Consider the following 25,701-nt stretch of genomic DNA (forward strand, 5'->3'; position numbering starts at 1 on the left):
AGGATGCTAAGCTGTCCATAGAGACACTGTCCATTAGCACCATGTAGTATGAAGGGGTGAATTTAAACAAGGAACCCCACGACAGTCATGAGAAGAAATCCTGTTGGCTTATGCCTGCCCTGTGTTAGGTAATGTGATAAGTTACTTATATGCACGTATAACCCCCAAAGCTACCTCATTGGATCTAGGTGGTTTGACCCCCTCCACAGCTTTACAAATGAGGAAACTGAAATGCAGGGGTTAAGCAGCCTGCATGAGGTCACAGCTAGCATGCAAAGAAGCCAGGATTCCAATTTAGGCACATCTGACTCCAAAGCCCATTGGTGTGACCGCTAGGTTGCAGGTAAATGGGGATCCTTGTCGTGAGACATGGTACAGTAGAGATCCTGGGCGAATAGGGGAGGTGTCCTAAAGAATGTCAACCTTGAAGGGCACCCCAGTCACAGAGACTAGCGTGGAGGTAGGAAAGTACTGGGAACAAGGACTGGAGTATAGGGAATAGGTTTGGGGGGAGGGGGGAACAATTGGAGGTTGAAGAAGTAGGTTGGGTTTTCAATTTCTTTTCTCACTTTAGGAGGCTGAGGCAGGAGTATCACTTGAGCCCAGGAGTTTAAGACCAGCCTGGGAAACATGGTGAAACCCCATCTCTACAAAAAATTTGAAAACTAGCCTGGTGTACTGGCACACACCTTTAATCGCAGCCACTCAGAAGGCTGAGGTAGGAAGATCGCTTGAGCCCAGGAGTTTAGCTACGTGAGCTATGATCATGCCATTGGACTCCAGCCTGGGCAACAGAGTGAAACCCTGTCTCTAAAAAAAAAGAAATCTCTTCCTGCCTCCCTACCTTCCCACACAGCTTTCTACTTGGTATTTGCTGGACATCTCTGTGCCTTGCCCATTGCCAGGAGATGCCACATGTTAAAAACACACACACACCTGGCAGTGTGTTCTGGTGCCAGCAGCCAGGGAGGGCTCTGGAGTGGATGATGAGGAGTGGCATTGGGGGATGGCTTTAGATGAGCAGACGAATGAGGAGGGCATTCCTGCAGCAGGCCCATGAACTTGAATGAAGGCTGCTGTGAGAAGCTGAGTTGGTGGATTGGGGGAGACATGGCATGGGGGGCCTTCAACGAGGTAGCTTTGAGGGTTATATGTGCATGTAAGTAACAGCACATTACCTAACACAAAGCAGGCATAAGTCAACAGGATTTCTTCTCATGACTGTCATGGGGTTCCTTGTTTAAATTCTCCCCTTCATACTATGTGGTGCTAATGGAGTGTCCCTCCAGGACGGCTTAGTATCCTGCTTTTCAAACTAAGCGCTGACCCCAGGCTTCCAGAGGGAGGGTGTTTCAGGCCTTCAAGCTCTTCCGGCCAAGAAGAGCTTTGGCTTTGACCCAGATTTTTTAGCAGGGGCTGTGCCCAGGCAAAGGCAGGGAAGATCTCTTTGGGGCTTGACCAAAGTCTTCCTTGGGACTGGTACCAAGGCAAGGCTACAGTAATTTCCTCTTTTTCTGTAAGACCGAGTCTCGTTCTGTCACCCAGGCTGGAGTGCAGTGGTGCGATCTCAGCTCATTGCAACCTCCACCTCCCAGGTCCAAGCAATTCTCCTGCCTCAGCCTCCTGATTAGCTGAGATCACAGGTGTACACCACTATGCCTAGCTAATTTTTTGTATTTTTAGTAGAAATGGGGTTTCACCATGTTGACCAGGCTGGTCTTGAACTCCTGACCTCAGGTGATCCACCCACCTCGGCCTCCCTTTGAGACTGTCTCAAAAAATAAAAATAAAAAATAAACAGTGGTTTTCAAACTGCTCTGTATCTCCCAAACAAAGTGGGGAGGGCTCTGCCTCTCATCTTCTTTGGACCCAGGAGCCTAAAGTTGTAGGTAAGATTGCTTTAGAAGAGCATTCCTGGACAAACGTTCGAAGACCGCTGTTCTAGGGTGAACTCCTCACAGAGGCAAACATAAAGGAACTTGCCTTGGGTCTTGGTAGCGTCTCCAGGCTCTTTCTGCTACGCTGAGCTGCCACCCACTTACTTCCAAGAATGCGATAAGGGTATGAAGATGGGCCAGCATACAGTATACACCTAATTACCAACAAAGAACACGGAATAAATCTTTAATGATTTTAAGACTTTTAATGATGTCCATGTGCCCTAAGGCTGGCCCTCTTACTCCCTCAGCAATTTCTGGCTTTAAGCCCTCACCCCAGGTGTGCAGTTTATGTCAGAGGGGGCCATCAGGTAGGGAAACTTATCAGCTGCTCTAAGGGAAAAGGCCGTCCCTGCTTTTACCGGTGGGCACAGGCTGGGGCTCAGCTGGCAGGTGTGAGACAGATGCTGATGATGTGGCTGCAGTCAGGTTACCTGGAGACACAACCCCCTGGTCCTCTGAGGGCCTAGGCAGGACACTGGGGAGGACACAGTCCCCCAGGCCAGACTCCTCTGGCCAGGAGCAGCCTTTCAGTTTGCCCTTGTGTGCTAGAAAAAATATTTTCTCTATGTGCCATGTCATGAAAAAGACAGAGGCACTGAATTAATGGGATGCAGAAACTTCGGCCACAGCCTTCTCTGCCTGTGAAGAGAAGCACTTCTTCACGTGCAAAGCTGGAGCAGGCGGCTGAATGGCAGTGCTTCTCCAGAGACCACCACATCCACCCAGTCACCTGTCCATCCACCTACCTACATTCACCTCTCCATTTATCCATCCACTCACCTGCCAAATATTTATTGCATACTCGCTATGTACCAGGCACCATGCTGGATGCCAGAGACAAAGTGAAGACACCCTCAGAGGGGCAGGTGCATGGTGGATTTGGGAGACTAAGGCCCAGGGAGTAGTAGCGGGTTCCCCACAGATACCCAGCATTCAAAGCAGCAATGTCCAACTCTTTGAATTTGAGGGCTTTTTTGCTTATCTGTAGTGGCAGATATCACAAAAATTATACAGACTTTTTTTTTTAGCTTAGCTTATCAGCTATCGTTTTTTTTTTTTTTTTGAGATGGAGTTTCGCTCTTGTTACCCAGGCTGGAGTGCAATGGCGCGATCTCGGCTCACTGCAACCTCCGCCTCCTGGGTTCAGGCAATTCTCCTGCCTCAGCCTCCTGAGTAGCTGGGATTACAGGCACGCGCCACCGTGCCCAGCTAATTTTTTGTTTTAGTAGAGATGGGGTTTCACCATGTTGACCAGAATGGTCTCGATCTCTTGACCTCGTGATCCACCCGCCTCGGCCTCCCAAAGTGCTGGGATTACAGGCGTGAGCCACCGCGCCCGGGCAGCTATCGTTTTTTATGTGGCCCAAGAAAATTCTTCTAATGTGGCTCAGGGCAGCCAAAAGCTTGGACACCTGTGATTTACAGGTTGTGCCTAGATCTGAAACAGATCTCCAGCCCTCCTAAAGCTGCCCACTGATTGTGGGCCCTGTTTCCCTTGGAAACACCACATACATCATTTGGGAAAAGGACACTCAGTAAAAACATGGCCTGAAAGGGTGGTGGGAGGTGGACCTGGCTTCCTGTGGCCAGAGGTCAGCGAATGACGGAAATGGTCTGATCGGCCACAGCAAAGACTGGGAAGACGGGCCCAGGGAAGGCCCCATGATAGGTATAGAGCACTGTGCCAGAGGCTGGCTCATAGAAGAGCAGCTCCCGAGCCTGCAAGTCCAGCAGCACACCCAGCTGGGCTGGGCCTCGCAGCAGCCCCAGGGGCTCGTGCTGCCCATTGTGTGAGAAACGAAACTCCTGATCATAGCGAGAGAAGACCCAGGAGAAGGCATTGTGGCCCAGACGGCAGTCACTGCCAGAACCCTTGCGGGGCAGGTGGCCTGAGGCCACGCCCACCTTATAGGCACAACTGTTCTGGACATTCACTATCCAGGCATGGAGCCCATCCTGGAAGGAGGTGGCAGCCAGGGCATTGGGCCAGTGGTCAAAGCGCTCTGGGCCATCTGCACAGGGCTTTGACTTCTTGGTGCTGAAGGTCAGGGTCTTTCGATCATCTGACAATTGCAGGAAGGGGCTGACTGTCCTCTCATCGATCCGTATGTCCTCTGTACCTGCCAGAAAGAATTATCAGAGTTGCCGAGGGCCCACCCCTGTCCTAACCTGGTCCTGCCAGGTAACAAAAAGTTCCTCACTACTCATTGGCACAGTGACCTCAGATAAGCCATTTACTCTCTCTGAGGCTCATTTGCAAAATGGGGGTTCAAAATAGGACTTCTCACTGAGTGATCATGAGAATTAAACAGAATCATACATGTAAAGTGCCCAGCATGTAAGTGCTCTATAAACTGTAGCCCTGATAACAATAGTTATTATTGGTCAAGACCCTCATCTGTAAACTCTGATAGAAATAAGGCCCAGAGAGGAGAAGTGAGTTGCCCAAGTTCACACACTGAGTCGGTGTCAGGGGCAAAATGAAGACAAAGCATTTTGTTTCTATGCCTAGCACTGATTATACTGCTTTTTACCTGTTCATATCTGTGACCTCCAGATTGGATTTGTCCTAGAAACGCAGCCTCTGGAAGCTAGGAAGCATGAGATATACAATTTCCAGCAAATAACTAAACTGCTGGTAAATCAGGCATCGTTTGATACCAGAATCTACAGTAGACAAGCTATAGCTTGTGCCAAAATCATAAGGATAATATAAGGATGGAGGATTAAAACTGAAAAAAACATCAGTCTATTAACCTAACTGTTCCATGAATTGTGTAAAAGCTACCATTAAGAGGATGGAAGCTTCCATGTAACTTGGAGGAGGCCTGCTCCGGAGAACCCCCGTGCTAAATGGGAATTCCTAGAGGTAGAAGACCATGTCATATTTACCTCTGTGGCCCCAGCATGTGGCACAGGGTGGGACCCACAGCTGGTCTGAGTCAGTGCGTGTAAAGTGAATAAGTGAGGCAAATTAGGCAGTTTGATGCTTGGTCCAGATGTTCTCCAGTTGGCCCTCATTTATATTTTCTTAAACCCCAGGTTTCCAATAAATAATACTGAGCTGCCCTAGTAGGGCAGGATGTAAGGAAGACATGATTTATAGGAATGAGATTTATTTCAGACCCAACCACAGAACATGTTAGTCTGAAAATGGGAAGGACTTTGCCCAGCTGCCCCAGGCCTGTCTGGAACCTTGACCCTACTGACCAGCCTGCATCCAGCATGCCTTGTTTAAGCTACCATCTCAGAAGCCCTGGTCCCCAGTGCGAACCAGGAGTGAACCCCAGACAGACAGACAGAAGCCCAGTTGTCCTAATGGTCCTGGGCTCTACTGCTCCTAACCTGAGAGGGACCCAAGAACTGCCGTTGCCCAGAGTTGGGTCAGTAGTGGGCTCCGAGTGCACTTCTCATTAAAGTTTAACATTTCCGACTCCTGGGGATCCAAAATGCCCTCTGCTTCTTCAGTCCTTATATGGGGAGAAACAGAAACAGAGATTCAGGATGATTCTGGAAACATATCTGGATAAATATGGGGTGAGGACAAGGACAGAAGTAAAATCCTTCTATCAGGGTGACACCAAAATTGGCAGCTACGGCCAGGTGCAGTGGCTCACCCCTGTGACCCCAGCACTTTGGGAGGCCTGAGGTGGGAGAGGATCGCTTGAGCCCAGGAGATTGAGACCAGCATGGACAACACAGTAGGACCCCATCTCTATAAAAAATTTAAAATTTGCTGGGTGTGGTGGCATGCACCTGTAGTCCCAGCTACTTGGGAGGCTGAGGTGGGAGGACTGTTTGAACCCAGGAGGTAGAGGCTGCAGTGAGCTGAAATCATGCCGCTGCACTCTAGCCTGGGTGACAGAGTGAGACCCTGTCTCAAGAAAAAAAAAAGAGTGGCATCCAGGCCCTACAAAGGGGATTGGGCCAAAAGGGAAGGTGGGCATTTCCCCTGTGCCCCCAGAAACCTTAATATCAGTGAAGCTGGTAGACAGTTTACAGGGAGATGTGTTCTTGGTGCCAGTATTAGAAATTGAAGGCTGTGTGCTCTGCAGGGGAAGTAACTTGCCAGGGTCTCTCAGTAAGTTAATGGCAGAGCTGGGCTAAGGCCTGGGGTTCTGGAACCCCTGCACAGTAGTCTTTCTACTCCAACATCTTGCCCTTGCCCAGAAAATCTCTCACCTCCCTCCCAGACCTGTTGCAGCAGTCATGTTTCCCTGGGTTTTGTCAGAAGGTACAGCCACTCCTCTACTTTAGAAATGCAAACACCAGAGGGGTCCACAGAGGAAAGCGCCATCTGTTACCACCCAGCCACAAATGAGTCATGCCACTGCGCTCCTAAGAACTCTCTCCTCAGCTCACAATGGGGCCTGGGCTTTGTTGAAGAGGCAATCTGGGACAATATGATGCCTAGAAGTTGAAAACTGCCATGTGTATCAGCAGCAAGGCCCTGGGCTTGCTGTTTTCTCTATAGAATTGCACTTCAACTTTGCTATCACCTGGGAGGTAGTGGTTCTCTCATTTGACAGGACAGAACATATTCAGAGCTAAAATGGGGAGCTGGATTCAAGTCCTGTCTCCCTGCAACAATAGAAAAAAATTGGGATGAAGCCCAGGCAGCATTCAACGTATTTTTTCCCTTGACCTGAAGTGAAATCTCAAAGGAATATAGGACAAAGTAGGGATTTACCATGGAGCTTTGCAGCCCTTTGCCCCAGGTGCTGAGAAAGACCTTTCCTACTGCCTCCAATCCTGAAGATGGCTTTGAGATCTGGCAGTGGTTCTGAGTGCACATGCTCTCTCCCATATCTCATGGCTCTGCCCATAAATGGAGGGGGGCACAGAGGTGGGGCATGTGCCCTGATAGCTCTTTGCAAGACTGTCACTGACTGTTCTGGCTTGGGAGGCATGAGGTGAACAAAGCCTTAGAAATTCTGGAAGCAAGCTCTAGTAACAAAGGCGCTTTGTGGTCAGGACAAGAGAGGGTCTATTGCCATCTTCTCAGAATGCAGAAGCTCTCGCCAACAGGTGGGGAAGAAAGAGGAGCTGATGTCAGCGGTGCTAAGCTGTCATTCCAGGGCAAATCTGAGACTCAATGTAGACAGTAAAGTCTACAGTGAACCACCTGATGTAGCTTCCCTATGGTACCGAAGACAAAACTCATGGCCCCAAAGGGGTGGAAACGAAACAGGGCCTGAACACAGCAGGCCCCGGTCAGGATCAGAACACCCAGACAGTGCAGCAGCATCTACTGCAGTGTCCAGTCAGAGTTGAGCCCGGCCACCAGTGTGGAAACACCAGAGCCAGCAAGGCACTTCTCAGATAAGTGAGTTTTCAGCTAGATGGGGCTTGACAACTTTTGAACACAGTACTTTGAGAGTATAGTCCCTCAGCCTAGGGGCATAAAGAACTAGAGACAAATCTGGAACTCTATGAATAGGCCTGTCAGTAGCAGTATGGGCTTAGCAATGCTCAGACAACTTTGTATGTATTGTAGGATTGAGCAAATATTGATGTTGTTGGGAGCTGGAGTCCTCACTGTAAAATAACAAGAGGTACAAATGTAGAAGGGGAGAGGGCAAAGGAAAACCTTGAGGTGTTACATTGGAATTAGAAGTCGTGATATAGGCCGGGCATGGTGGTTCATGCCTGTAATCCCAGCACTTTGCAAGACTGAGGCAGGCAGATCACTTGAGGTCAGGAGTTCAAGACCAGTCTGGCCAATATGGTGAAACCTTGTCTCCACTAAAATTACAAAAATTAGCTGGGCATGGTGGCACATGCTTGTAATCCCAGCTACTCAGGAGGCTGAGGCATCAGAATCACTTGAATCCAGGAGGCAGAGGTTACAGTGAACCAAGATTGCACCATTGCACTCCAGCCTGAGTGACAGAGCAGACTCTGTCTCAAAAAAAAGAAAAAAAGTTGTGATACAAACTTATGCATCAAAAAGCTATACACGCTCTCTCGCTCTCTCTTCCTAGTCCCATCTGTTGCACACTGAGGCCTGGAAACAAGGTCACCGAGTATCCTTAATGCCCAGATCTTGGTTTCTAAATATTATTCTCCAATAAAAACAACCAGGATCCCTGGAGAAGCAGCTGATTCCAGGGCAGGAAAAGCACAAGTTAAGCCGGGGTTATCTTCTGTGCTTCTTGTGCCAGAGAGCAAGATAGTGCTCAAAGAATGATGGGAACTTTTCAGAAGGACACAGGGTCCAGCTTGAAGAGGCTCCTACTGGCCAAATTTAGGACAGTCTGAATGACAAAATTAGTAATGGCAGTGACAGATTATAATGCATTGAATATAAGAATCCATGAGTCTGTATTAATATTGAATAAGTGAACAAACAAGCAAATAAATAAAGGAATAATTCAGGCAGGAATGACCAATGGATGCTAAAACTATTGGGAGAAAGTCTGAAGGGACTCAGGATATATATGCAGAAAGTGTCTCCTCACAGACTGCTTATTAATTATAAAAGGAAAACTATTAACTTTATAATAAGGAAACCTGGTGAACATCACCTTATCCAAGTACTCAAAATTTACGTCCTTGATAATGGACAAAGGGACATCATGGGCCCCCAGATATGATGAATTGAAGATACATCAGTTATGAGGTATTCCTGCTAAAAATGTATAACTTGAATCTAATCATAAGGTAACATCAGATAACCCCAATTGAGGGAGATCGTATAAAACTGGCCTTGACTCTTTAAAAATGTTTTTTAAAAATCTAAAGAACAATTCTAGACTTTAAAGGACCAGTTGAAGTAGGAAAATGAAATAAAACATTGTTAAGAACATTTGCATAATTGGCAATGGTTGGATATAGACTGTGTATTAGATTATAGTATTATAACTATGTTAAACTTCCTCAATTTTATGCTGGGGTTATATAAGACAATGTCTTTGTTTCTAGAAGAAACATGCTGAAGCATTTTGAAAGAAAAGTTCATGTTTTCTGGAACTTGCCCTCAAATAGACCATAAAAAAATGTTTTTGACCAGGCGCAGTGGCTCACGCCTGTAATCCTAGCACTTTGGGAGGCTGAGGTGGGTGGATCACCTGAGGTCAGGAGTTCAAGACCAGCCTGGCCATCATGGTGAAACCTCATCTTAGAAAAAAAATTTTTTTTTTTTAAATTATTTAAAAAATAAAAATAATAAGTTTTTAACATATATACTCGGTTGATAAATAGGAAGACAGAGTGAGCCAGAGTGAATGAGGCAAAATGTTAACAATTGATATTTTCTAGGTGAAGCTCATTACCTTTGTAACTTTTTTGTGAGTTCAAAATCTTTTGAATAAAAAAATTAAAGATCAATTTTTTTTTCAAAAGTCAGATCAGCTTGATATTAAGGATACAATGTATTAAAGATGAAGACAAAGGAGATAGAGAAGACGGGCAGAAGTGTGAAAAGATTGTACAAGTAGAGAAGCGGGAACAAGCCGAGCGTGCATTAGGAGACAGTAAAATAAATGTGATCCATCTACACTGTGCAATTCTTCACAGACTTTCAAAGAAGTGAGGGGAATCTAAATGTATGGACAGGCAAACATGTCCCAGATAGCCTAACAAGTTTCAGAACAACAGGTATAAAATGATCCTACTTTTATTGAGACAGGATTTCACTCCTGTCACCCAGGCTAGAGTACACTGACATGCTCTCAGCTCACTAAAACCTCCGCTTCCTGGGCTCAGGTGATCCTCCTGCCCCAGCTTCCTCAGTAACTGGGATTACAGGTGTGTGCCACCACACCCAGCTAATTTTTGTATTTTTAGTAGAGATGGGATTTCACCATGTTGGCCAAGATGGTTGTGAACTCCTGACCTCAATTGATCTGCCTGCCTAGGCTTCCCTAAGTGATGGTATTACAGGTGTGAGTCACCACACCCGGCCCTGGCTCTGTTGCCAGGCTGGAGTGCAGTGGCACGACCTCAGCTCACTGCAACCTCCACCTCCCGGGTTGAAGCAATTCTCCTGCCTCAGCCTCCTGAGTAGCTGAGACCATAGGTGCACGCCACCACACCTGACTAATTTTTGAATTTTTAGTAGAGATGGGATTTCGCCATCTTGGCCCAGGCTGGTTTTGAACTCCTGACTTCAAGTGATCTACCCGCCTCAGCCTCCCAAGGTGCTGGGATTACAGGCATGAGCCACGGCGCCCAGCTTAAAAAAATTTTTTAAGACAACAACCAAAAAACCCCCACATATCCTCCAATGACTATACATAGCAAGTCCACAAATGCACATCTTTTCAAACCCATCACTGCCAGGGAATGGGATTGGGAAAGGGTGATGGAGACTTGTTTTTTTTTTTTTTCTTTTTTTTTTTTTTTGAGATAGGGTCTCACTGTGTTGTCCAGGCTGAGTGCAGTGGTGTGATCATGGCTCACTGCAGCCTCAACTACCCAGGTTCAAGTGATCCTCCTGTCTCAGCCTTCTGAGGAGCCAGCTTCTCAGCAGGAAGCATGGCTAATTTTTTATTTTTTTATAGCGATCAGGTCTCACTGTATTGCCCAGGCTGGTCTCAAACTCCTAGCTTCAAGTTACCCTCCTGCCTTGGCCTCCCAAAGTGCTGGCATTACAGGTGTGAGATACCATGCCTAGCAAGATTTATTTTTCATTTTAAATGGCTTTATATCAGTGGAATTTTTTTCTCTCATGCACATGTATTGCTATTGAAACTTAAATATAAAAATAAATTATTTGTACCCACTGAAATATAGAAAAATAAATAAGTAAATAAACAAGAAGAATGGACTGTGTTCCCTAAGTATAGCTCTGAAATTGTACACAGAAGGTTTGTGAATTACTCTGCCTAGCAAATTATGTCCTCTTGGCCACTAGCTCAGGCCCTTGGCTCTCAGTCTTTTAGAACCCACACAGGATATGGTGAAACTCTTTTATTATTAAAGAGTTAAAATGCAAAATTTGAGTGTTGATGCAGATTTAAGTTTCAAAGATTTCTCCATCAGAGAAAGGAGGAGTGAGGCAGAGGCGACAGTACTGGGGCAGGTGTTAGATGGTTCCAACCCCTGGTTCCAGGCTTAGGCAGGTCCCTTCCCCTTTTAGAGTCTCAACATTTTCATCTGCAGATGGAGGTGGTAAAACCTTAACAGGGTGACTACCTTTTTACAGAGTAAGTTTAAGAAAGCAGTGGCAAGTCTTGGATTACTAAGTATTCCACTGCCTTTCCATGTGTTTTGAGCAGTTCTCTAAGCCAAGGACAGAGAGATACCCTGTCCACAGAGCTGGGCTCCAGGGAAACCACTCAGCTGCACACTCTGCATTCTCCCAAGAGCAGCAGGGCCTGAAGGCAGTGGAGTGTGCAGAGGCCTAAGGGTCTCCAAGACTACCCAGTCAAATCATGGGGTCTATACTTACCTCTCGAAAATTTCTTGCTCCTTCTGCTGTGAGAAAAGAAAACACAGTCAGGCTTGGCACCAGAAACTCAGCAAGTAGTCAATGCTAGGACATATTTAACTACCATAAAAGGCTCCATGTGGACTCTAGAATAAAAACTTCTACTCTTTTAAGACCAGCATAAAGCTTTCTAAGCTGTTCTACACACACACACACACACACACACACACACCCATAACACATGCTCAGAATGAGTCACTCTACCCCATGTCCCACGACACATTGGATTCCCCTCAACTCCACTCAGGACCATCGCCTGTTCACCCAACAGCATCCCCCGTGAAGACTGTCAGCTGCTGCATGGCTGTGACTCTTTCTGAGTCTTCTATTGTGACTGTCCCAGTGTCTGTGAAAGAGCATGCTCTGTCCATGGAAGCTGTGACTAAATGAATGCACTGTTGCAGGTGGTCATGGAAACTGCCCTACTTGCAGAGGCAGTGGGACAGCTCAGGTGTTCCACATTCTCCTTCCTCTGCTTGTGACTCAGATGCCACATTCTCCCCTCAAAACTGCAGGCAGCTGCCTATCCCTATAAAATACTTTGAAAGGCTATGTACCAAATATGAATCATGGTGATTTCTGGGTGGTAGGATTAAGGATGAGCTCTGTATTTTCATATCAGAGCCCTCGTCAGCTCCCCAGAGCACAGTGTTCTCTCTACATACTTCTGAACTCTCTCCACCTCCTCACTTCCTTTGACACAGCTATTCTTCTTATCTTTAAGGCATCAGCTTCTAAGTCACTTCATCCTGGAACCTTCCCTGACCCTTCATTCCCTTAGCCTGGACTGTCAGACCCTAGCATGGGTGATTTCCTCTACAGTAGTACATATCCTTTCATACCCTAGTTGTCAGTTAGTGTATTTGTCTCCTTTACAAGGCTGGGAGCAGCTGGCAGGTACATCTGGTTACTCTGCCCCATAGCACAGTGCTTCACATATAATAGGCACTCAGTACACATTGACTATCAAAAGAAAACTATTATCAGTGCCCAAAAAACATAATTTTATTCCTCCCAATCCCTAAAGCACATTAAGGCAGAGTTTATTCAAGACCTCTTTAAAATGAGGTCTTGCAGTGGGAGAGAGATTGGGCTCAACTCTGAATACAGCATGGGCAGGTAGAAATATATAGCTAAGGAGCAGGGTAGGGGGTTTGTGGATGGAAAATTACGAAGAGGAAACATTGGGGGTAAGGGAGATTATGGCTAAACCTACCTAACAGGATTTTTGCTGAAGACAGAACACAGTGATCAGACATCACCTGGGAGATGGTGGTGGATGAGGAACCTGATCAGATATCGAGGATGATCAGATGTCAAGGATGAGGGTTTCTGGCTACATTGACTTTGCAAGATTCTTTTGCAAAAACTGGTTTTTAAAATGAAGTGCACAGATGGGCCTGAGAAAGAGTTCAGAAGCCTGACTAAAGTTTGGCCAAGCAAAGAATCTTTGTCACTCATCCCTCCTCCAAATTCTCATTTCCACCCATCACATACCAACAAACATTCTCAATGTTTTCAGACTTTTGGGGAGCCTGGCCAACTGGTCATGCCCTCATCCTTGCCCAACTTACAATCAGCTGGAGGTCATCCAGGTGGGTGAGCATGCCCACCAGGCCGGTGCGGATGGTGTCAAGCTTCTGCAGCGCCTCGGCCCAGTGCACCCGCTGTGTCAGGATGCTCTGGTGGGCCCGCTCCTCTTCGCCATGCACCTGTTCCAGTAACCGCTGCTCCTCACTCTCGCAAAGACTTCTCACCAGACTCAACCGCTGGATAACCAGTTCCCTTGCTGCACTGGCCATGCTCTGATGAGGGATAAAATGAGGAGTTGGGTGGTCCCTGCAAAGCCCTGGTCAGGATTAAGCGGGTTTAGGCTCAGTGGAAAGGAGTGCTGAGATTGATTAGCAATGTCTGCCATGGCTTAGTGATGGAATTAATAGCATGTAAGCCCTTTTGCTTTGACATCTCAGCCCTAAGACTTCCCAAATATGGTTTAGGGTAAAGAAATTTGAGATACAGATACGTATCACAATTGGGAACACAAGATCAAAGGATCAAGGTCAGAGAATCACAGAATTGCAGGGCAGAGGGCCTAAAAAGTCATCCCATCAGCAAGATCCATACCAGCAGTGGTCCAGTTGATATTTCACCATGTCTGAGGGAAAAAACTGATGACTTCCTAAAGCTGTCCATTTCAACTGGTTCTGTGGTAGAATTTTTATCTGCCACAGAAAAGGCCTGAAATCAATTCTCAGACAATGAAGTTAACAGGCGTTTCCTTGTAATTCTTAGCTCAGTGCCTGGCATGTAGTAGGTACTCAAATATTAACTGAATGGGAAATTTTTTTCTTTTTCTTTTTTTTTTTTTTTTGAGACGGAGTTTCGCTCTTGTTACCCAGGCTGAAGTGCAATGGCGTGATCTCGGCTCACCGCAACCTCCGCCTCCTGGGTTCAGGCAATTCTCCTGCCTCAGCCCCCTGAGTAGTTGGGATTACAGGCACATGCCACCATGTCCAGCTAATTTTTTGTATTTTTAGTAGAGACAGGGTTTTACCATGTTGACCAGGATGGTCTCAATCTCTTGACCTCGTGATCCACCCACCTCAGCCTCCCAAAGTGCTGGGATTACAGGCGTGAGCCACCGCGCCCGGCCCTCTTTTTTTCTTTTTAATTTCTTTATTTAAAAATAGAGATGGAGTTTCACCATGTTGCCCAAGCTGGTCTCAAACTCCTAGGCTCAAGCAATATACCCAACTCAGTCCCCCAAAGTGCTGGGATTATAGGCATGAGCCAATGTGCCCACCCAGGAAATTTTTTCAGACTTAGTAAAAAATCTCTTGGTAGCACTGACATGGCAATTCAGTGGCAGAGCTGAGACTGGAATCCAATTCTCTTGACTCTCAGTCCAGTCCCACTCCCTTATACCAGATGCCACCTGGCAACCAATCCTCCCCAAAGGCACCTGCTGCATAAAGCAGCTGCCCTTGCACTCTTGCCAGACAAGTGGAGACAGAACTGCCTCCTTCACATCAGAACATCAGGGACAGTCAGCCACTTTCCCTATGCCCTGTCCCTGAAGACCTGCTCTGTACAGTGCACGGGGCAATCATCCCTGTTTTACAGAAAAGACTGAGATCCACAATTTGCCTTACAGGGAGGAGAGAGTAGCTAAGTGAATGGCAAGTGAATGCAGAAGGTAAGACTCCAAGTTTTCAGGGTTCTCTTGAGGCAATATAACATAGTGGTTAGGAAATTAAGCTTTAGAGACAGTGTCTAGATTTAAATCTTAACTGCTCCACTCATTAGCTGTGGAACTTGGAACATATTCCTTATCTTCCCTGTGCCTATATTTTCTAATCTGTAAAATGAGAATAATAATAGTACCTACCTCATAAGGCTACGGTGAGGGTTAAATGTGTTAATATATATAAAGTAAGTAGAATAAAGCCTGCCACATTACGTGTTCAATGACATTCATTCACTATTGCTCTTCTTTTGTTTTTGTTTTTTTTGAGACGGAGTCTAGCTTTGTCACCAGGCTGGAGTGCAGCGGCATGATCTCAGCTCACTGCAACCTCCACCCCCTGGGTTGAAGCAATTCTCCTGCCTGAAGCCTCCTGAGCAGCTGGGATTACAGGCATGCGCTGCCACGCCCAGCTAATTTTTGTATTTTTAGTAGAGATGGGGTTTCACCATGTTGGCCAGCCTGGTCTCAATCTTCTGACCTCGTGATCCACCCACCTCGGCCTCCCAAAGTGCTGGGATTACGGGCATTTTTTTTTTTTACCCAGCCTTTTTTTTTTTTTTTTTATTTTTTTAAGAGACAGAGTCTTGCTCTGATGCCTAGGCTGAAATGCAGTGGCACAACATAGCTCACTGCAGCCTTGAACTCCTGAGCTCAAGTGATCTTCCTGCCTCAGTCTTCCAAAGTTCTGGGATTATAGTCATGAGCAACTGCATCCAGCCCACTATTACTCTCCTGTCTATCCTGAAGCCATGGTTGCACTGTGTGATCCTGGATCAAAACAGATTCCCACCCAAGATGAATCAGATTCTGATTCCTGCCTAAAAGACTAATCAATCTCAACAAGTTTGTTCAGTCATTCCCAGAAAAGGAGAGCAAAGAAAAGAAAAAACTTCCCTTTCCAAAGACATGACAGAGAGTAGACAAACCAAAAACCCTCTCAGAATAAAGTAGAGAAATGCTAGAAAAATAGCCCAAGTATCCTTTTAAAAGTGTAGTTGTGGCTGGGCACAGTGGCTCACACCTGTAATCCCAGAACTTTGGGAGGCTGAGGCACGTGGATTACCTGAGGTCAGAAGTTCAAGACCAGCCTGGCCAACATGGTAAAACCCTGTCTCTACTAAAAATACAAAAATTAGTTGGGCGTGGTGGTAGGTGCCTGTAATCCCAGCTACTCAGGAGGCTGAGGCAGGAGAATTGCTTGAATCTGGGAGGTGGAGGCTATAGTGAGCTGAGATCACATCACTGCACCCAGCCTGGGTGGCAGGGCAAGACTCTGTCTCAAAAAAAAAAAAAAAATTATTAAGTAGAGCGCAGATTTGAACCAACTAATAAGTTTTTGATTTTTTATTTTTTGAGATAGGGTCTTGCTCTGTAACCCAGGCTACAATCATAGCTCACTGCAGTCTTAAACTCCCAGGCTCAAGTGATCCTCCCACCTCACCCTCCCAAGTAGCTGGGACTATAGGTCCATGCCATCATGTCTGGCTAATTTTTTTATTTTTTGTAGAGGAAAGGTCTTGCTATGTTGCCAAAAATAGTCTCGAACTCTTGGGTTCAAGTGATCCTCCTGCCTTGGCCTCCCAAAGTGCTGGGATTATAGGCATGAGCCACGATGTTCATGCACAGTGGGTCATGTTGGCAATCCAAGCACTTTGGGAGGCCGAGGCAGGCGGATCACTTGAGCCCAGGAGTTCAAGGCTGCAGTGAGCCATGATAGTGCCATTGTGCTCCAGCCTGGGTGACACAGTGAGACTTTGTTTCAAAACAAAAGAAGAAAGAATAATGAAATTAAGACAAAGATACAAAAGAGCAGATCGAAAATACTAGAAGCTAGTTCTAAAGACTAACAAAATAGTCAAACCTCTGACAACTTTGATCAAAACCAAGGACAACTTATCTTAAGTACACCCTTAAGAAAAAAGAGTGCTGTTTCCCAATCCATTGAATAAGGCTTACATAACCTTGATACCAAATCTGATAAGGAGGGTACAAGAAATGAAATTCATAGACTAATCTCACTCCTGAGCATACATGCAAAAATCCTAAAACAAAAATAAAAAATGCTTTACTGAGATTAGCAATCCAAATTCAGAAATTTTGTATTAACAATAATACAAGGGGAGAGGAAAGGGTATGTGTGGCTATAAAAGGGTAGCACAAGGAGTCCTTGTGATGGAGCTGTTCTGTATTTTAATTGTGGCAGTAATCACGTGAATCTATACTTGTGATAAAATAGTTAAATACATATACACCATAGGAGAGCAGTGACCTCTCCCACCTCCCTGGAACCTATTCTGGGACACTCTGCTCTCTTAGTTTACTTCTATTTCATTAGCTGATTTCTTGGTCCCCTTTTCTGGTTCCTCCTGTCTTGTCAATAGGAGGTCAAGTGCCCCAGGGCTCAGTCTTTGAACCCCTGCTCTTTAGTGTCTACATTCATTCATTTAGTGATATCATCCTCTCCCATGGCTTTCAATACTATTTAAACACTGATAAATCCCAAATTTATATCTCCAACCCAGCCCTCTCCCAGCTCATAATATGCAGCTACCCACTCAGCATCTTCACTTGGATGTCAAATCAGTATCTCAAACTTAACATGCCCACAGCTGAACTCCTGGTCTCCCCCACTCCCCTCCCCACCTCTGCCAACCATCTCACCCCTCCCTGCCTCCGCCAACCATCACTCCCCTCCCTGCCTCCGCCAACCATCGCTCCACATGCAGTCCTTCCCTACCCCAGTTAATGGCTGCTCCATCCTGCAAGTTGCTCAAATAATTAAACTTGGCTGGGCACGATGGCTCACGACTGTAATCCCAGCACTTTGGGAGGCTGAGGCAGGTGGATCACCTGAGGTCGGGAGTTTGAGACCAGCCTGACCAACATGTTGAAACCCCATCTCTACTAAAAATACAAAAAATTAGCTGGGCATGGTGGTGGGCGCCTGTTGTCCCAGCTCCTCAGGAGGCTGAGGAAGGAGAATTGCTTGAACCTGGGAGGCCAACGCTGCAGTGAGCCAAGATTGCACCATTGCACTCCAGCCTGGACAACAAGAGCGAAACTCCATCTCGAAAAAAAAAAGTCAGCATTTGCCACACTAGCTTCTATTCGACACAGTACTAAGGTCATAGCCAGTGCAGTAAGACAAGAAAATAAAAAGGATAAGGAAGGAGAGGGGAAGAAGGCAGAGGAGGGAGATGTAGACCATTACGCAAAACAAAGCACAGATGGGCACCGAATAGCTGCCTGGACTCCTAGCAGCTTTCTGGTTCCTGGACTCCTAGCAGCTCCCTTTAGGTCCTAAGAGGACCCCTAAGTGTCCTGTCAGGAAACACCCCATTTTGCTTATGCTTGTTCAACTGGGTTCTGTTCCATGCAATGAAAAGAACCTTGACTAAAGCAGTGCCAAGTCTCCTCCATGTACTATAGGGAAAGGAGGGAGGGGATGTGCAGAACGAAATTCATAGCCTCTGCCCCTGATGGGCATACTTGACAGTAAAGACACAGTAGTGAGAATGAGTCCACTGAATAAAAAATCTGCAGTGGACGCCAAACGCGGCAGCTCACACCTGTAATCCAAGCACTTTGGGAGGCCAAGGAGGGAGGATGGCTTGATCACAGGAGTTCAAGACCAGCCTGGTCAATGTGGTAAAACACCAGCTCTACTAAATATATAAAAATCAGTTGGGCATGGTGATGGGTGCCTGTAATCCCAGCTACTTGGGAGGCTGAGGCAGAAGAATTGCTTGAACCCAGGTGGCAGAGGTTGCACTGAGTCAAGATCACACCACTGTACTCCAGCCTGAGCAATAGAGTGAGGCCCCATCTCAAAAAGAAAAAAAAAAGGTATCAGCAGTGGGATGTAGCAGAAGGAGCACCAGCCTGGGAGACAGAAGATCCAGGTCATAGAACCGACTGCCAGGAGGCTGTGAGGGCCCTGTGCAGGTCTGTTAACCTCTATAACCTCTAGAAGGACCCATTTTCCTATTTGTAAATGGGGATGTTACTGCCATCTACTTCAATAGATTGTCATAGAGAATATTCAATGCAAAAGTCTCTAGGTTATTTTATAATTCTGGAGCTGAGCAGAAAATAACTAGGTGGTAGAAGAATACTACCCTTCTTGATCCCCTGTGCCAAGATACCCAAGAAGTCATTTGCTAGCAGAGTCTTTGCACCAAGTATAGTACAAGAACAAGTCCACCCTGCCCAGATGGTAAAATCGTGTCTCTGAGGGGTGGGAAGCCATCCTTCTTGGACATCCAGCTTTGCTAGTAGCACAATGAGCCTGTGAGGTTGGTAAGGGACCCTAGACTTGCCCAAGTCCCTAAGGCAAGGGTCTTATTCTGGGAGGGGGCCGAGTAGAGAGGAAAGAAGAGGAATTACCACTGCTCTCTGATTCTTCCCTGGCAGGACATCTGCCATGTACTTGCTGATGCCAGCACTCTGTAACTGCAGCCTCTCACACTGGTCCACAATCTTGTTCTGCAACACAAACAACACTCGTGGCATCTTGGTCCATGTACGTGAGCCGTTCACTCCACCCCAGTGATTCACTCGTGTTACCACACCTCAGCCACCCACTCCCATGGTCATAGCCCAGATCTCATCATTCTCAAAAACTGCACCCCTCCAAAATCTCCATTTCAAGGATCCACACCCTCCCCACCATGCCCTGTCCTTCTCCCTAACTCTAGGATCCCTATTCCAGCAACAGCTCAGCTGGGGCCGCGAACACATTAGTGGTACCACCTTTTACTGTCCATCATCCCCTCTGTGACCTCACTTTTGTCTTTATGCCAGAACCCCACAGTCTATCATTATAATCACTTTTAAAAAGTTGTGCTTTATGAATATTCTCAGGCTATATTATTTAGAAACATTTAAGATTAGAATCATTACATGCTTCTGGTGAACTGCACATTCTCTAAATGACTTTTAGTAATATGTTTGCATATGTTTGCCTTAAAGTCCATTTTGTCTTGTGTTTGTTTATTTTTTGAGACAGAGTCTCACTCTTGTTGCCCAGGCTGCAGTGCAGTGGCGCAATCTCAGCTTGCTGCAACCTCCACCTCCCAGGTTCAAGCAATTCTCCTGCCTCAGCCTCCCAAGTAGCTGGGATTACAGGTGTATGCCACCTCATGCAGCTAATGTTTGTATTTTTAGTAGAGACATGGTTTCGCCATGTTGGCCAGGCTGGTCTCGAATTCCTGACCTCAGGTGATCTGCCCACTTTGGCCTCCCAAAGTGCTGGGATTACAGGTGTGAGTCATTGCACCTGGCAATTTGTTTCTTTTTAAATGTATTTATATATTTATTTTGAGATAGGGTCCTGCTTGTCGCCCACACTGAGTGCAATGGCATGATCACGGCTCACTGCAACCTTGACCTCCAGGGCTCAAGCAATCCTCTCACATCCCTCCTAAGTAGCTGGAACTACAGGCACGTGCCGCTACACCTGGCTAATTTTTGCATTTTTTGTAGAGATGGACTTTTGCCATGTTGCCTAGGTTGGTCTCCAATTCCTGGGCTCAAGCAATCTTCCCGCCTCTGCCTCCCAAAGTGTTGGGATGTTACAGGTGGGAGCCACCACGCTCAGCCCATTATAATCACTTTCTGGCACACACTCTTGGTCCTCCAACATACCCAGCTCCCTGACTGTCCCTACCTTTTGTTCTGTCCATGAACAGAACATGCTTCTCAAACTGCTCTCCCACAAGTTATCCCCATTCATTAAGCAGCACCATCAATCAATCATTCACCTGTTACCCAGACCAAAAACCCAGGAGTTTGTCTCCAACCCTACATCAATTCCATGAGTGAGTCCTATCAGCCCCAACTCCAAAGTCTCTCTCTCTCTCCTCTGGTCAATTCTACTCCAGTTATTCTATACAGATGTCCATGATCTCTCACAGGAACCACTGTTAGAACCTCCTAACTGGGCACTCTGCACCCCCAACCCCCAGCTAGCCAGAGCCACCTTTCATAAGGAAATCAGACCAGGTCATGCCCCTGCTCAAAACCCTCTAATGGCTTTCAGTACACTCACAATGACATCATACTTCTTAGCTTAGCCAACTTAGCCCTACCTGATGTGACTCAGCTTATTTCTCCAACATCACCTCTTACCACTCTCCACGCTGGCTTTCTTTCTGTTTCTTAAATGCACCAAACTTGTCCTGACCTCAGCGACTTTACATCTGTTGTTCCGTTTCCACCAGTCTCTGTGTGTGTGTGTGTGCGCGTGTGTGTGTGCGCGTGCACCACTCCCCAACTCCACTCAGATGTCACCTCTTCAGAGAGGCCTTCCCTGACCATCTCCCGCCTCACCCAATCTCTTACTTGGCTTTATTTTTCTCTCCTGAACTTACAACTCACTGACTATATATTATGTGTTTACCTTTTTGGGTATTTGTCCCCCCACCACTGGAACAGAAGCACCATAAGTCTGATTTCTCTATGTCCTGGTACTTCAAAGAGAGTTTCTGAACATAGAAGGCCCCGAATAAGTATCTTTTGAATGAATGAACACCCACTGCCTTGACCACAAGAGGTTCAGCAGTTCATGGCTCTCAAAACTATAAGCATCATCCACGAGCTCAGCAGAGTTTTAGAAATGGAAAAACTGTCCGGGCTCAGAGGCTTACACCTGCAATCCCAACACTTTGGGAGGCTGAGGCAGGCGGACCACCTGAGGTCAGGAGTTCAAGACCAGCCTGGCCAATATGGAAAAACCCCGTCTCTACCAAAAAATCAAAAAATTAGCCAGGAGTAGTGGTATGCACCCAGAGCCCTGGCTACCTGGGAGGCTGAGGTGAAAGAATCTCTTGAACCTAGAAGGCGGAGGTTGCAGTAAGCTGAGATAGTGCCACTACACTCCAGCCTGGGCAACAGAGCAAGACTGTCTTAAAAAAAAAAAAAGAAAGAAAGAAAAGAAAAGGGAAAGCCGAGGCCTAAAGAGAAGTGACTTGCCTGAGGAGGTATGGGCTAGGGCCCTGCTTTTGCACTCCTTTTTTGGAAGTGATACCTGAAGCCTGTCCAAGCAACAGTCCCTCCACTGTTTCCCCTAAGAATTCTGCCTCAGTTCCATCTGCCAAAAGGCAACTCAGCGACCTCTTCCAAGAAGCCCTTGTAAATCTTTCCCCCAACAAGTAGAAATTAGTCTTACATTTCACACGTCCAAATACAAAGTTACAGAATTGAGTTGACTAGGAGGAAACTGTGATTACCATGCACCCCTGATTGAGAGAACTGAGAAGCCTTCTGAAAAACCACAGGGTAGGAATCCAGAGGTGGGAGAGCCGTAGAACTGGTGGGGGTTTTGGTAACAATCTTGCCCTAGACTGAGATTTATTTGCTGACTGGAGGGACAGAGGAAGGAATGTACAAAAGACAGAAATCTACTCTAATTTGGAGGAAGAGAGGGTAAAGACCCACCTCCCTTCAGGCAAAGTAGATAAATATGCATAGGGCCTCAGAGGGGTTCAAGGAAGACTCCCTGGGGTTAGAGTACAGCCGAACCCAGCACCAGGACTGCCACCTGCCCCAACCTCATCCTTTCCACCACTCAAATACAGTCCCAATAGCTACTTTTAAGGTTTCCATGAAATTATCACCCCCATTAGCGTCACTTCCTCCCTCCAACCACAAAGTAAAGCAGCAGTTTCCTCTTGCCTAGTCAATGACTCCCTGGGTCCCACCCCTGAACTTTAGGAAGCTTGGAGGAATTACTGCTTTGTTCTGGGCCTCGGGTGCCTCATCTATAAACTGTAGGTAGGACCACTTCAAAGGCAATGGTCAAGACAGAATGAGATGGCAGATATTTAAGTACTTTGGAATTTGCAACGTTTTTGTCTGTTATGCAAGTTGATTACACCGTGTTATCCAGGTTTATTTTCACCATCACTGTTGCTGATAGAGGTAACAGGTAGGACCAACCAAGAGATTTTGGGTGTTGCTGAAAAACTGAACCCCTCCCGAGTCCAGCACCCTGTAAGGTGTGTTTATTATAGGCCAGTCTGAATAGAAGTCCCCAGCAAGAGCCCTCAGGCCTCACAGCAGGGCTGAACTCCAGAGTGGGGTTAGGAGAAACAAGCTGTTGAATCAAATTGCAAGGAAATCCCCAGGGGTCACAGAGACGCCCCAAGGTGACTTGGACTCTCCCAATCTCAGCAGCTCAGGAGAATGGTGATGACGAGAATGTGGCCATCCTGGAGCCGAGCTGGAAGCGGAGTGGGGAGAAAGCCTGGGTGAAGGGGAACCTCCTGATATTATCCCCACCCCCTCCGTTTATCCAGGTGAAACCAGCCTGAAGTACAGTCAAGGCCAATCCTGAAAGTGAAAAAGAGATCACCGCACCTGAAGCTAGAAGGGGGAAGGAGCAGGGGGAAGAGAAGAAAGGAGAAGGGGGGCTTTGGGTCCAGGGATTGAGAGATAAGGAGGCGCTGGATTTTATCAGTGTCAGCTTCCACAGGGGCGGGAGCTGGGAGTACACCTTCCACTGAAAACTGGAGCAGCTGAGTCTTTCAATGCCCCACGCCAGCCCCAGCTCCCCCCAACAGAGCAATGGAATGGGGCTGGGGAGCCTGGATCCCCTAATCGCTAAGCATTTTACCCACTATCTTATTTAGATCTCACAACTCTAATAAATACGCGCTATTATTATTGTTGCTGTCCCTAAACTACAGATGAAGACACTGAGGCTCAGAGAGTTACAGGACTCACAGGGAGTGGATTCGAACTCAGGCCAGCCTGACTTCAGAGGCCACACCCTTAACCGCCTAGTCCTAGAGCCAAAGCCACCGAGAAGCCTGGGCTCCGGGACCCGCTGTCGAGTGCGCCCGGCCCCAGGCTCCCCAGTCCCTGCCCGGTCCTGCCAGGCGCGCCGGGTCCCTCCGGAGCCCTCGCCTTCCGGCGCCCACGCCCGCTCACCCGCAGCTCCTCGGCGCGCTCCTCCGCCCGGCGGATGCGGTGCCCCCGGCAGCGGCCGTCCAGACCCGTGCAGGCGGCGCAAACGGGACGTCGCTCGGAGCCACAGAACCAGCTCAGAGCCTGGCCGTGTTCGGGACAAAGTGGCCCCGGCTCAGGCCCCGGTCCGGGCCCGGACCCCGATCCCGGCTCCGTACCCTCGGCGGACATGGCCGTGCGCCCGCGCCGCGCGCTCCACCTGTCGCAGGTGGCGGTGGGCGGGGCCTGGCTGACCCCGCCCCCGGCCCTCCCGGTGCGCCCGCGCGCCCCGCCGCTGCGCCTCCTCCCACCCTACCCGCGCTCCCACCCCACCCGCGCTCCCACGCCGCCCGGGGCAGCGGGTCTCTTTAAATTCCTAGCTGAATGAAATCGCGATTGTATACGTATTTATTCTATAACAAACATAAAACTCCAAATATTACTGTGATTGTAGGAAACTTCATTGAGCACTTAAGTGTCAGGCTTTTGCTGAGCGCTTTGCAAGCGTTCTGTTATGAAATCCTGACTACTGCCCTTTTTGAGAGGCAGCTTTAGATGTGTAGCTTAAAGCAAGCCTCTGGTGACAAACTGCCCGGGCTCACATCCCATTTGGGGGCTCACTGGGTGGGAACCTCAGCTGTAAAATGAGTTTAGAGTACCTGCCTCCCAGATAGCTGAAGAGCAAATGCATTAAATATGTAAAACAATACCTGGAACACAGCAGCTGCAATCACTAAGTGTCTACTAACAGTGCGAGGAAAGTACTGTTAGGATCCCATTTTTATGGAAGTTAAGTGGCTTGCCAAGAGTCGCAGTTACTAATTGGTAGCCATTAGATTGGAACCTAGGCAGTGTGACTTAAGGTTCCTATAATTAATAATTTTTTAAAAATTGAACATTGAGGCCCAGTGAAAAACATCTGTGTTAGGCTGATTTTCCCAAAGTATTTACATCCAAACTTTTTGAATTTGAATATTTGAGTTTTCTTTTTAAATTAGCATTGAAAAAAGTAATGCATTTTTATTTTGAAGAAAACAAAATATCCAAATAATCATGTGGAAGAAAAATCCACTTACCCCCACCCCAGAAAGAAAAACTGCTAACACGTACCTGAGCTGTTTAGGGCTTTTTCCCCCAGGATCTGATATAATAGTCTGAGCCCAGATTGAGACTTCTCCTGGGCATCTAGTCGAATCTGTCTGGGCATACAAGAAGAACACTGCTCTCCAACTCCAAATTCTTTTTTTTCTGTTTTTTGTTTTGTTTTGTTTTTTGAGATAGGGTCTCACTGTGTCACCCCGGCTGGAATGCAGTGGTGCAATCATAGCTCACTGCAGCCCCGACCTGCCCAGCTCAAGCGATCCTCCCACCTCAGCCTCTTGAGTAGCTGAGACTACAGCACATGCCAACACGCCCAGCTAAATTTTGTAATTTTTGTAAAGACAGGGTTTTGCCATGTGGCCCAGGCTGATCTTGAACTCCTGGGCTCAAGCCATCCTCCCTCCTCAGCCTCCCAAAGTCCTGGGATTACAGGTGTGAGCCTCTGCACCTGGCTATCAACCCTAAATTCTTTCTTAGGGGTCTTGGCAGAAAGCTGGGCACTCTCTCAAAGCGAGAAGGCCCCAGGCCTTCAGATGTCAGAGAGTACTCTGAGGGCATCAGAACTGAACACAAGCAGTAGCTAAACCGAAAGAGAAACATTACACCCCATGGCTCACAGGGGCTCTAGCATCTCTACTCTGAAGCTTCTCTAAGCAATGGCTACACACAGGAGATAGAACCCTTTCCTTCGCAGCTGCTACTGCTTTAGCCCCTGAGGGGTAAGGGCAGCTAACAGCCCCAGAGCTACCCAGAGCAGTACAAAGTGGTGTCATCATCCAATGGGGACACACTGTTGCCCCAGATAGACATATGTTACACCATATGACTAGAGAGGACACACAATGAAATCTAGTCATTGGTTTCATCCCAGATATGTAGCTTACAGCTATGGGATCGTGGTCAGGTTACTTATATCTTCTGTGTCTCTTTTCTTATCTCTACGATAGAGGTGATAATCATACTATCTACCTTAGGGGGCTACTTCAAGAACGAAATGAGATCTTGTCTGCAAAGTGTTTAGTCTGGGTGTCTGA

The 25,701-nt window shown here is 47.1% G+C and overlaps 1 protein-coding gene across 4 annotated transcripts; it reads right to left on the reverse strand.

The window, feature by feature from the left end:
- Positions 1-3,287: 3,287 nt before the first annotated feature.
- BSPRY (B-box and SPRY domain containing) lies at positions 3,288-23,758 on the reverse strand. 4 transcript variants are annotated; one of them, XM_012461875.3, is made up of 6 exons: positions 23,552-23,758; positions 19,007-19,105; positions 12,948-13,178; positions 11,335-11,360; positions 5,286-5,410; positions 3,288-4,054 (listed from the first exon to the last, which is right to left on the reverse strand). In XM_012461875.3, the coding sequence occupies exons 1-6, from the start codon at positions 23,756-23,758 to the stop codon at positions 3,534-3,536; spliced, it is 1,209 nt and encodes a 402-aa protein (XP_012317298.2). In that variant the 3' UTR covers positions 3,288-3,533. The 4 variants fall into 4 exon arrangements, with proteins under 4 accessions (XP_012317298.2, XP_012317297.1, XP_012317299.1 ...); XM_012461874.3 differs by having other exon boundaries at positions 3,288-4,060; XM_012461876.3 differs by lacking the exons at positions 19,007-19,105; positions 23,552-23,758 and adding an exon at positions 13,498-13,725 and having other exon boundaries at positions 3,288-4,060.
- Positions 23,759-25,701: the final 1,943 nt, after the last annotated feature.

This window comes from Aotus nancymaae, unplaced genomic scaffold (assembly GCF_030222135.1).
Source record: "Aotus nancymaae isolate 86718 unplaced genomic scaffold, 86718_ANA_hifiasm-v0.15.2.pri h1tg000003l, whole genome shotgun sequence".
NCBI classification, from domain to species: Eukaryota; Metazoa; Chordata; class Mammalia; order Primates; family Aotidae; genus Aotus; species Aotus nancymaae.

Coding starts and splice junctions, on each gene's coding strand:
- BSPRY (XM_012461874.3), bottom strand. CDS start 23,758: ATGTCCGCCGAGGGTACGGAGCCGGGATCGGGGTCCGGGCCCGGACCG. Junction 19,106..23,551: donor AGCGCGCCGAGGAGCTGCGG/GTGAGCGGGCGT, acceptor TTTGTGTTGCAG/AACAAGATTGTGGACCAGTG. Junction 11,361..12,947: donor TGGATGACCTCCAGCTGATT/GTAAGTTGGGCA, acceptor CTTTTCTCACAG/CAGAAGGAGCAAGAAATTTT.